Source organism: Gorilla gorilla, chromosome 1 (assembly GCF_029281585.2).
Source record: "Gorilla gorilla gorilla isolate KB3781 chromosome 1, NHGRI_mGorGor1-v2.1_pri, whole genome shotgun sequence".
Lineage (NCBI taxonomy): Eukaryota > Metazoa > Chordata > Mammalia > Primates > Hominidae > Gorilla > Gorilla gorilla.
In genome coordinates, this window is record NC_073224.2 from 47,065,954 (window position 1) to 47,078,577 (window position 12,624).

General features: G+C 41.8%; 2 protein-coding genes across 3 annotated transcripts in view; one reads left to right on the forward strand and one right to left on the reverse strand.

Moving 5' to 3' along the window:
- HSD11B1 (hydroxysteroid 11-beta dehydrogenase 1) overlaps positions 1 to 6,424 on the reverse strand; it is a 30,127-nt gene extending 23,703 nt beyond the window's left edge. The window contains exons 1-4 of the mRNA XM_004028326.5: positions 6,225 to 6,424; positions 5,305 to 5,435; positions 4,426 to 4,537; positions 4,117 to 4,302 (exon numbers count right to left, since the gene is read on the reverse strand). Of these exons, the coding sequence (XP_004028375.1) occupies positions 4,117 to 4,302; positions 4,426 to 4,537; positions 5,305 to 5,435; positions 6,225 to 6,312 (517 nt within the window). The 5' untranslated portion in view covers positions 6,313 to 6,424. The remainder of the gene's footprint in view (positions 1 to 4,116; positions 4,303 to 4,425; positions 4,538 to 5,304; positions 5,436 to 6,224) is intronic.
- Positions 1 to 12,624, forward strand: part of LAMB3 (laminin subunit beta 3) — a 127,524-nt gene that overhangs the window by 31,380 nt on the left and 83,520 nt on the right. The window lies entirely within an intron of this gene.

Genomic DNA, 12,624 nt, shown 5'->3' on the forward strand with positions numbered 1-12,624 from the left:
AACATCTGTATATCCTTGTCTATGCAAAACATCATTATAGGTCTTCCAAGTCCTGTTAGTTGATATGTGTAGTTGAAAAACCTGTTTTTTCCCCCCCGCTTCATAATGTTGAATTTTTGAAATAGATTTAGACCACACAGGCCGACCTCCACTGACAAATAGGTTAAGATCCAGCAAGTGACTTCATCTGTTGGTTTGAGTTTTCCCACAAAGCACTGTCTTATGAATGTTTGCCCCTGGCTAGTCAACTCAACTCAAAGTGCCTGAAAGACTGCACACGTACATTAAAAAACAGTATGAAACAATGCTGCAAATGAGTAAAACAGGAAAGGAATACATTTGAATAAGACTATCTATATATAGGGAAAGTTGATTTTTTAAGAAGATTTACTTGGAGAAAAGTGAATAGTTAACTGGAGACACTTATGGAGCTTCTCAAGAGAAGTCTGATTCAAAGAACCTTATTGACAAGGTTCTTTTATTCCTTCTGATCTATTTTCATTTTGAATATTTAAAGCAACTGAGTCTTTTATGATGTCCAATTTCACTTCAAAATATACCTTGCATTTTCCTTGATCCAGAAGGATTACTATCCCTACACGTATGCTTGCCGAGTATGTTTAACATTTGTGTTATTAGTAGTTATGAGTAGTATTAGTAGTATTTGGATTACCAATAAACCCAAAAAACAGAAATGATGAGGAAGTTGGATTTCTAAAGTTAACTTACCAAAATGTAGTAGATAAAGACAAAGAAGAAACATTGAAATGGCTCTGGTGAGTTCTGAAAAAGACTTCATAGGAGGTAGGGGGCTAAGTAGATTTTGAGAGGAGAAAGGAGCAGAGGAAGACAGGGTTTGTCCGTGATTCCTCTCAGGGGCATAAAGCAGGTGGAGAAATGGCCTTAGATGCTCAGTTCTAGCTGCCATGTGTGCAACTGATGACACACGCCACAGTGATGGGATTCACCAAGCCCAGAGCCCGAAAATGAAACCAACTTTACTTTTCTAATATTGAACCTAAGATGACCTATTTTGACTAATGTCAGATAAACTTTTTTCCAGATGTTTTCAAATGTTCTCTGCCCACTCCAGAGATTTTTTTTAGTCAAATTCAAGTATTAATATTTCTACTTTGGTTTGTTTCACAAATGCTGTTTAGGTATTCTCTTTCCATTCTTTCTCCTACCCCACTGTCCCCTGCACGCACTGCCGGATGGAAGGACTTTGTTTTTTGTGATGGACCTTGAATGTGAGAGGGAATGAATCGTGTGTGTGTGTGTGTGTGTGTGTGTGTGTGTATGTGTGTGTGGTTCACATGTGGGATGGCCTGGAGGGCATACTTTTTTCTAGTCTTATGTGTTTTTTAGCATGGGTGATGTGGGAGAGATTGCTAGTTGTTTATCAATGTCAGTGTCTTTTACAGAAATAGAACTTCTGATTTTTAGTTGGACACATGTTCCCTTTGAATAAAGATAACAATAGCAGCCAGCTGTGGCAGAAGAAAAGTGTACACCTTCCAGGTGGTATCCTTTTTTCATTTTCTTGAGTTAGAATTCAGACATGCCAATGAGCCATCTTGGACATGCAGATGTAAACAAGCACTCTAGGAATGGTGGTTCTGAGATAGAAGGCCTTCTGGACAGCCTCATAGGACAGAACTACCATATCATCCCTGGACTGCCTATCCAGTGTGTTTTGTGTGAGATAAATAAATTTACATTTGCTTAAGCCATTGTAAATTCGGGTCTTCGTTACAGTAGCTGAACTTAACATCCTAACTAGCAAGTGGTGAAAGGAGAGGAGGCTAATCAATGTAACGGGATGTTACACATACAAGAAACTTGCTCAATAGGTGCCAAGAAAAGGTGGTGAATAGTGGATAGATGTGGACTACAAGGAGGTTCCCAGAAGCAGCAGTATTGTCTCTGTTAATGCGACAGAGGTAACCAAGCCTTTAAGGAACATATTAGAAGTATAGTATTCCCATGTAATGCAATACCCAGAAATGCATTGTGGAGAAAAAACAATTCTTTATCACTGAAACTCAATAAACAACTTAATGTATTCCCTAGAAGAAATGATTAAAACTCCATCCCAGTACTGTTTGGCTGACCTTAAGATCAACTTGATGTTTAGCATCCCATATTTATAGAGTTTAGATTTTAAAGAGGAAGGATTAATGAACATGTTTACTGACTGATTAAAAGAATACATCATAAAGCAGAGAATATTCTTCAGTTGCGGCAAGACAGCAATGTGTCTGTACTTTGCAAGTTCATAGACAGGTTTCAAGGCAAAAAAGCTGGAATCTTTTGGCTACACAAGCAATAAACACCAAAGATACTCATCCAACTAGATTTCCTACCTCCCAGAGTTCATGGAAATTACCACGTGTCATTTGATAAGTGTAGGAGATATGGGGAAACAGAGATTATCAGAATTTCATCACGTCCTTGGGCTCAACAGTAATTCTTAGTCCTTCTGAGGACATTTAGATCATGGGTACATTCTAGAAAGTTACGTTCGTCAAAGGTGAAATACATCCTTTGCCTAGAGTGAATGTATTATTTAATCAACTGAAATCATTAAAGCCACCTACATCATGACTGATGTGAGGATTTTGTCCAATGCCCTGGGATGGATTGGGGATGTGCCCAGCACCCTCCCACTCAGTATGCATCTGGAAGCTCTCCCTTTCTTCCAGCCCAGAGAGAGTCTGTGTCTGGGGAGGGGTGGGGAGTGTGTGTTGTCTGGGAAGCACCGGGATGCATATCAATCACTCTGTTTGGCGGGTAGCACAGACACACTGCCCCTTTATCCAATCACTATGCAGGCCTTCCCTGGGCCAGAAAGGAGAACTCTTTACAATACAGATGGTGCTATTAGTTTCAATAAGAATGTTTGTGAAGTGCTTAACAGTTTACAGAGTCCTCTAGGTTATTTGTTTTTATTTTGCCAGGAACAACATTTAGATGGCGGATTTTGATCCTGGTGTTTGCACTTTCCAGCCACATCCTTCTAACTGACTAATCAACAAAGATGTGTGGAACTTGTCTCCTGGATCTATGATAAAAATGGGCCTAGAAATGTCCCGAGCTGGGAACTCACTGTTTTTTTACTGGTGATGGCTTCTGATGCTACCACCATCCAGAACACTAGGGACCTCTCTTGATCACACAGATACCTTTTCATGACCATTTCTCTGGACACATTTCCTCCCTACCCAGCTGGTTGTTTAAATTGATCTTTTCATGTTAACATGTTCAGATTTTGGAGAATACACCCACTATAGGCAGGTCTGTTCATCTTTTTTTTTTTCTTGTTGTTCATTTTATTTAGCTTTAGCTTAGCCCACTTATCAGACAACTGTGTGTTGTTAAAACAGTTCACTTCTCAGTTGTACCTTCACATTTACATAACTTCACCAACCTTTTGGTCATGGAGGAAGCAAAGTCCTTTTTATCCATTGTGACTAGGTCTCTCACTTAGGACCAGGACAGGCTGTACCTCCAGCAGCCTCTCAAGTCCCTTCGACCTTCCTTTGTAGAAAACAATTCAGGCTTCCAATAGGCACTCTGAACTACTGCTTTTTCTCTGTTACTTAAAAGAATTTTGTAGCCCATCTACCTTGACCAATCCTTCATTTTTTATGGTGTCACTAGTTTGTAACAGTGTCTCCTTTACTCAGGATGTGTGCCTCTCATTGAGTCCACAAATCACCCCCCTACAAGTCTCTTATCAGTACATCTGCCCATTCATGCATATGAGTAAGCTGTTAATCAGCTTTTGTTTAATATTACTATGAACATTTCAACTTCAAGTTAATATTGTAACTAGGTCTCTCCCTTAGGACCAGGACAGGCTGTACCTCCAGCAGCCCCTCAAGTCCCTTTGACCTTACTTTGTAGAAAACAATTCAGTCTTCCAATGAGCACTCAGAGCTACTGCTTTTTCTCTGTTACTTAAAAGAATTTTGTAGCCCAACTACCTTGACCAATCCCTCATTACTTCTCTGCATGGAAACTGATAAAAATTTATGTCTACTTCAGAGCCTAGCATCATCCCTGGCATTTTTTTTTTCTTCTACCTTCCACATATGTCCCTGTCCCACTTACCAGCCAGAGAGGAGACGACAACAATGCTTCCATTGCTCTGCTTCAGCATGGGCAAGGCAGCTACGGTCAGGACCACGTAACTGAGGAAGTTGACTTCCATGCTTTTGCGCACATGGTGAATATCATCATGAAAAAGATTCAAAGAAGTGTTGGTGATGTGGTTGAGAATGAGCATGTCTAGTCCTCCTGCAAGAGATGGCTATATTAAGAAATCATCTGGGGTTGATACCTTTCCCATTCTCCTCCCAAAAGCTCTTTGGTGACCCCAAGGGCAAAGTTCAGAGGAGGAGGTAAGAGAAACAGCCTCACCCATGAGCTTTCCTGCTTGGGCAACAAATTGCTCTGCGAAGGTCATGTCTTCCATGGTGCCAGCAATGTAGTGTGCTGAGGCTGCTCCAAGCTCCAGGCAGTGGGATACCACCTGCGGTGATACAGCAGAAATGGCATCAGTCTTAGCTGCAGATTTTTGGGGGGTGGTCTCTGAAGTAATGGGGGGCTTAAATGAGAGATTGCTCACAGCCCTGTTTAGGTAAGAAATGGTAAGTATGTTTGTGTGTGTGTTGCCTAATATAACCCTCATGATCATCGTCCTCTGTCTGAAATATTTTCTGGAACATGGTGGGGTTCAAATGGATAAATCATCCCAGTGCTGGGGTTTAAGTTCATGATTTATGCTCATGGCTTCTGTGAATAGGCATTTCTGAGGGCATTATGAGTGTAGATGCTGGTTACTGTGTGGGTAGCTCTAGGTTTGTGAATGTTTGTACATCCTTGGGTTTGTGAGTCCATGAGATGGCATGTGTCTGGGAGTCTGCATGGGTATGAGGATATGTATTCATGAGCAGGTACTGGGATTTCAGTTTTTGAAAACATCCGTATGTATCTGTAGTTCCATGTGTAAATGTGTGTGACTAGGCATGTCTGTGAGCATATATAACTCAAGGACTCTGTTGCAGAATATATTACACACACACACATGAATGAATGCTTAAATGCATACTTTTATATTCCTGTGGGTTTTTTGGTGTTTGAATCTATATATGAGAGTGCAAAATTAAGTGTCTGTGTGTGTGCATGTGCCTCTGTATATGGATCTGCGATATGCTAGCTTCTGTGTATGTGTGAGCATATATAAGAACACATCTGAGCATGTGACGGTACATGTATCTGCGGGCATAGAACCCTCACCTTCTGTAGAGTTTCTTTTGACCTCGCTGTCACCACCACATGGGCTCCCATCTTCGCCAGATGATAAGCCATCTCTCTTCCGATCCCTTTGCTGGCCCCTGTGACAATCACTTTCTTTCCTTGGAGCATCTCTGGGGAACCCCAAAAGGAAGTGAGGACCATACCCAAGTTGGCAGCAAAATTCCTTCTCCCTCTCTGGATATAGGCATGCTTATCGCAATTTGTAACTGAAAGGTTATGAGCCCAGATCAGTTTGTCACAAACTCCGTAAATCACTGTGGGAACAGGCCAGGTCTTTCATAAACATGCTCTGAAGTGGGAGGTTTGGGCTGACAGCCTCCCTACTGTCATTTCTAAAAACCTCCATGGAAAGAGATCATAGGATGAAGCCAGAAAAGTCATGGTTCAGCTAAAATGCTGGAGTTCCAGACATTTCTGGACTCTTTCAATTTTGCTCAATTGAAAGTACATTTAACAAGGAATCAAAACACATGTGTTCATAGAAATTCCAGGGATTTTCCCTCACTTCTATGTAGTCATCATCTCCAGTTTTTTTTTTTTTTTTTTTTTTTTTTTTTGCCTCCCACTTATCAGTCTCTTCATAGAGCCCAATTAGCTGCTGAGTTGTGAATTTGGGTATTACTCTCATTTTTGTAGAAGATTTGAAACTGCTTTCCATTAAGGGTGCCAAATAAAGCATGGCCTATTTGGCTAGATTTTGGCTACACGATTACCCTTCCTACACAGTCCCCCCTGTCCACAGCCTGTAGCTGGAGGACACAAAAATACCATCTTACCTCAGGGTTCCCTCATTTTCACCAACTTTGAGGATCAAGAACACATCTTGGTCCTCAGGAACACTCAAGCACCCCTGTGTTTTTTAAACCTATTCCTCCAAAATGAGATGCATGGGTACTTACCTGGTCTGAATTCCTCGTTTGCAGAATAGTAGTAGTAGGCCATGAAGAGCCCCAGAATGGGGAGGAGATATTTTTTCATAAAAGCCATCCGACAGGGAGCTGGCCTGAAGACTCCTGTAGGACACACAGAGAGAACCTACAGAGCTTTCTACAACCTCCTAAGCAGGCAGCAGCCTCTGAATTGTGACATCAGGGACGGGGGAGGCTGGAGTAGTCTCAGGCAGTGCTAGCCAATTTCCCTGTCAGAGCAGCGATTGGCTTTGGGTGGGATCCCATTCGTCCCTGGCAGCCTGTGTGGTGGATTTCATAATGGACAATGTTTACTCCATTTCATTGAGCAAGAGGAGACTTCCAGATGGCCAAGCTCATGACTGTACAGGACTGGATTCCTGAGCATCCCTACCCGAGTCCATCTTACTCTTAACACCATTTACGCCAGGGATCAATGATCTTTCAAAAGTAATTTGTCAAAGACAGAGAGAGAGGAGTGCATGTAGGGCTTCTGGGGGGGAAATGTGAGTAATAGCAAAGAGAGCCAAACTCAAGCCAAATCTCACTCTCAGTCCCCCCACCCCCCCACCCAGTGGGAAGCAATTAAAAATAACAGCACAAAACAGCAAAATAAGCTTAAGAAAAAAAATGTGCACATTTTGGGAAAAAATAATGAAAGCAAAGAAGCTCTATAAGCCCCACACTCAAGTTCAATGAAAAAGTATTACAACATCAAAGGAGAAATTGCAAGCCAGCCAGAACCCAGATGGCGGGAAATCCAAGACTGGTTCAAGACTCTAAGGCAAGTGCAATGGATCGTACACTTATTACTTTAACAGAGAACAAAGAAGAAATAATGAGTGACAAAAAAGGCACTAAACTATTAAACTGGGTCTTGTAAATGCTGTAGAGCAACAAGAAACATGGAGAAGATGCTAGGAAGAGGCGACCTGATGTAGAAGAAAAAAGAACTAGCATTGGGCAAGTGAAACTAGCTGGGGACGCCCACACCAGCTAAAAATAGATCTAGTAACAGTAAAAGGACGAGGGTGGTGAGAAACCCTTAGCAATTTAGAATTTATTATCAGGGAAATATAAAAATAACCACCTCAGTATGTCCGTAGCATGAATTCATTAAGGAATAATCCTCAAAGAAAGAATTTAAGATGTATCATTGTTAAGTTTTTCAACTCAAAACCAACCAATCAACTCATGGCAATTACCCCATCACAATGCAGTCCTGCATTCTGTAAGTTATCAGTAGAGCAGGGAAAAAATTTAAATGTGATAATAAGTATCAGTGCTTTGGAGGAGGGATAGGAGTTGGGAGTAGTGGGGGGACAGAATTTACACAAGGTTAAGGGAAATTAAGTTATGATTCCAAGTGCAGTATCTGGAAACATTCATCAAATTTTCACTTTAGAGTAAGAGAAAATAATTTAAGACCCAGAGGAGATGAAACAATTTGTCAACAAAGGCCCACAGCTGTGAGGGTCACTTGTAGAAAACAATGGAGATTTGAGAACAGTTGAGGGCTAGACAGAGCTCGAGGTCTATGAAGGACAAAAAGAGAAAAAAGATAAAATTCAAGTAAAAATTAGATTACATGCCTTTAGAACTGCAAGCTACATTTGTATAATTTTATAAATATATTTATGATACCAGGATATATTACAGACTACACTCCATTTTCATCCCTAGAGGGAAGGAAGTGCCAGCCAGAACCCAGATAAGGTTTATTTTCTTAATCCTATACTATTAATAGTAAAATTATAGGAAACAATGAAAAGTTATTTGGAAATACGATGATGCTGAAATGATAGAAAGATGGGCAGACTAGTGATGTTTACTGTCTGACATAAAAAATAAATAAAGAATTTTAAAGTTCATTAAGAAAACATAAATTTAAAGAAAGCAAAAATAACAATGAGTAAGATAAACTGCAGAGTAATAGAACACAAAGCAAATGCATTAACAATTGCTGATTGTTGGCTCCATTAAAAAATGAAGTCCAACATTGTGTGGCCTCAAAAGACACATTTAAACCCAAAGACACAAACAGATTAATAATTAGATGACCTAATAGCTACGATGCTAGAAAATAAAGATATGGCAAAAGCATCCAATAAAGTGATTTTCATGGGATAGATAAAATAATTGCTCTATAAAATGCATTGATGAGAAATAAGGACACTGTGTAATGGTAGTTGATGCATTAAATCTTACCAGTTCTCAAATTTTTGGTCTCAGGACCCTTGTATACTCTCAATAATTTCCAAGGACCTCAAAGAACTTTTGCCTGTGTAGGTTTTACCTATTGATATTGCTATTGCAATTTATGCATTAGAAATTAAGACTGAGGATTTTTTTCTAAAGCTCAAGAATACATAAGCATACATTCCATTAGCATTCAGGGAAGTGGCATTAGCATACATCCTGTAGCCTCTGGAAAAGTCAGGTAATGTTTTAGTATAATTATGAAAATTGTTTTGACCTTTCAACCCTTCAAGAGGGTCTCAGAGACCCATGGGGACCACACTTTGACCATATTATATAATAAACATGTAATCCACTTTGTGTCCATATTTACATGGCTGGTTCTCTCATTAGCTTGTAAACTCCTGGAGGACATAGATTATGTCTTTTTCATCTTTGTCTCTTTCCATTTCCCACTAGCCTTGCTCCAAAATAGGCATTCAATAAACTTGCTGTTTTAGTGTTTTTGAGATACTGCAGCAATGAGAAAATTGCTGTCTTCCTGGAGCCTGGTTTAATCTGGGGAAATCACTGGGATTCAGCATTCTGGTCAGAACAGATCCCATCCCCCAAATCTTCTTTCTGGGGTAGTCAACAAAGTTTTAAAAAATAATAAAGACAAAATGAAATACAACTGTTTCAGCTAGCATTTGTTTCAAGTCAAGTATTCCGTGATTGAATTAAAGTTCCATAGAAAAACAGCGAACAGTTCACTCCACTCCTTGCACCCTCCTTTGTAATACACTGACCATTCCCATTCCAGAGCAGGCTTTCAGCGGATACCTGGGAGCCTACCTGCACAGAATGGGCTTTTCACTGCTGGAGGTGAGTATTAGAGCCCAGCCAGGAATTCTCTCTGATTTGATCATTCCCACCAGAATAAATGGAATCAAGCACAAGCAACAGAGTGAGAAGAACATAGGGGCTGAATGAACAAGAATGAGACTGTGAAGGATGGGCCAGATCTGGGGAGACTGATAGGAGATGGCAAAAATGTGAGGAGGGGCAGCCAGAGGGGGAGTTCCTTGCATTTGGCATAAAACGTTGATCATGAAAGAAACACCTGTCATTTAGAAGGTGGCAGCTGTAGTGCTTTTCATGACTATTTAGTAGCTTTGTTAAGCAAGTGCTCCCATTTAAAAATGAAATCTTGTTGGGCAAACCTCAGAGTAAAAAGTAGGTAAACACTGTGTTCAGAGGTTCTGCCTTTCCTGCGAGAATAACACTGCAACGTTGAAACAGGAGAGGATCTTAGCATTATATGAGAATTGATAGGGTCTGGCTGTGTCGCCACCCAAATCTCAACTTGAATTATATCTCCCACAATTTCCACATGTTGTGAGAGGGACCCAGGGGGAGGTAATTGAATCATGGAGGCTGGTCTTTCCTGTGCTATTCTCTTGATAGTGAATAAGTCTCACGAGATCTGATGGGTTTATCAGGGGTTTCCACTTTTGCTTCTTCCTCATTTCTCTCTTGCTACTGCCATGTAAGAAGTGCCTTTCACCTCCCGCCATGATTCTGAGGCCTCCCCAGCCATGTGGAACTGTAAGTCCAATTAAAACTCTCTTTGTTCCTGGTTTCGGGTATGTCTTTATCAGCAGTGTTAAAATGAACTAATACGGTAAATTGGTACCAGTAGAGTGGGCTGTTGCTGAAAGTTATCTGAAAATGTGGAAGTGACTTTGGAACTGGGTAACAGGCAGAGGTTGGAACAGTTTGGAGGGCTCAGAAGAAGACAGGAAAATGTGGGAAAGTTTAGAACCTCCTAGAGGCTTGTTGAATAGCTTTGACAAAAATGCTGATAGTGATATGAACAATAAGGTCCAGACTGAGGTAATCTCAGATAGAGATGAGGAACTTGTTGGGAACCGGAGCAGAGGTAACTGTTGTTATGTGTTAGCAAAGAGACTGTCGGCATTTGCCTCTGCCCTAGAGATTTGTAGAACTTTGAACTTGAGAGAGGTTTTTTAGGGTATCTGGCAGAAGAAATTTCTAAGCAGCAAAGCATTCAAGAGGTGACTTGGGTTCTGTTAAAAGCATTCCATGTTAAAAGGGAAAACTAGCATAAAAGTTCAGAAAATTTGCAGCCTGATGATGTAAAAAAGAAAAACACATTTTTTGAGGAGAAATTCAAGCCAGCTGCAGAAATTTGCATACGTAGCAAGGAGCCAAATGTTAATCCCCAAAACCATGAGGAAAATGTCTCCAGGCCATGTCAGAGACCTTCATGGCAGCCCCTCCCATCACAGGCCTGGAGCCCAGGAGGAAAAAGTGGTTTCTTGGGCGGGCCCAGGGTCCCTGTGCTATGCGCAGGCTAGGGACTTGGTGCCCTGTGTCTCAGCTGAAAGGAGCCTGAAAGGAGCTAGCCTAGAGCTCAGGCTTTCGCTTCAGAGGGTGGAAGCCCCAAGCCTTGGAAGCTTCCGCGTGGTGTTGAGCCTTCCACATGGTGCCCAGAAATCAAGAATTGAAGTTTGGGAACCTCTGCCTAGATTTCAGAAGATGTATGGAAATGCCTGGATGCCCAAGCAAAAGTTTTCTGCAGGGCAGGGCCCTCATGGAGAACCTCTGCTAGGGCAGTGTGGAAGGGAAATGTCGGGTTGGAGACCCAACACAGAGTCCCTACTGGGGCACTGCCTAGTGGAGCTGTGAGAGGAAGGCCAATGTCCTCCAGACCCCAGAATGGTAGATCCACTGGCAGTTTGTGCCATCTGCTTGGAAAGCCGCAGACACTCAATACCAGCCCATGAAAGCAGCCAGGAGGGAGGCTGTACCCTGCAAAGCCACAGGGGCAGATCTGCCCAAGACCATGGGAACCCACCTTTTGCATCAGTGTAACCTGGATTCAAAGGAGATCATTTTGGAGCTTTAAAGTTTGACTGCCCCTTTGGATTTTAGACTTGCATGGGCCCTGTAACCCCTTTGTTTTGGCCAATTTCTCCCATTTGGAATGGCTGTATTTACCCAATACCTGTACCCCTATTGTATCTAGGAAGTAACTAGCTTGCTTTTGATTTTACAGGCTGATAGGCGGAAGGGACTTGCCTTGTCTCCGATGAGACTTTTAGACTGTGGACTTTTGGGTTAATGCTGAAATGAGTTAAAACTTTGGGGGACTGTTGAGAAGGCATGATTGGTTTTGAAATGTGAGGACATGAGATTTGGAGGGGCCAGGGGTGGAATGATATGGTTTGACTGTGTCCTCACCCAAATCTCAGCTTGAATTGTGTCTCCCAGAATTCCTACGTGTTGTGGGAGGTACCTGGGGGAGGTAATTGAATCATGGGGGCCGGTCTTTCCCCTGCTACTCTCGTGATCTGATGGGTTTATCAGGGGTTTCTGCTTTTGCTTCTTTCTCATTTTACTCTTACTGCTGCCATGTAAGAAGTGCCTTTTGCCTACCACCATGATTCTGAGGCCTCCCCAGCCAAGTGGAACTTTAATCCAGCTAAACCTCTTTTGTTCCCAGTTTCAGGTATGTCTTTATCAGCAGTGTGAAAACGAACTAATACAATAACGCATAAGATTCTCCCTTTCTTGCCACCCCCACCCCCATTCTTACCCCAGTTCCTCAGGTCTGATTTTAGGAACTCACAGCTGCCAAGATCTTTTCCTGTCTATAGAAAGAACTATCATTTCATGCGATTTTGTCCAGTAACAGACTCCCTCCTCCTTCCCTTCCTCCTGTTCTCCTCCCTCATGTGTGTGTCTAACGAGGGGAGAAGTTCTCATTTGTCAGTCCTTCATGTCAATCTCAATGGACAGATTTATTCTATTTTTTAGCTAACGGAATCGTGGATCTGGGAGAATGAAGTAGGCATGGGATAAATTGCCCTCTGTGTGCTTTTCTGTTACTGCCTGGCACGTGTAGCTTGTGGTAGGGGACTGAGAGGGTAGAATACCTGGAATCTATTTGCCTGGGAGAGCCAAGGGCCTTCTAGGAAAGAAGAGACCCTCACGAGGTCACGAGCATGGACTGATCCCTGCCCCCAGTGGAGATGGAGATGCAAAGAGTTCTTTTTATAATAAAAAAAATTCTGTTGTTTTTATGTTTTAAGGGTATGATCTAAGTAGACAGTTCTAAGCATGTTGTAGTTGTAGTTTTTCAGGTTTTCTCTCTTGCCTAGCTCCTGTGGATTCACATCTGAGCATA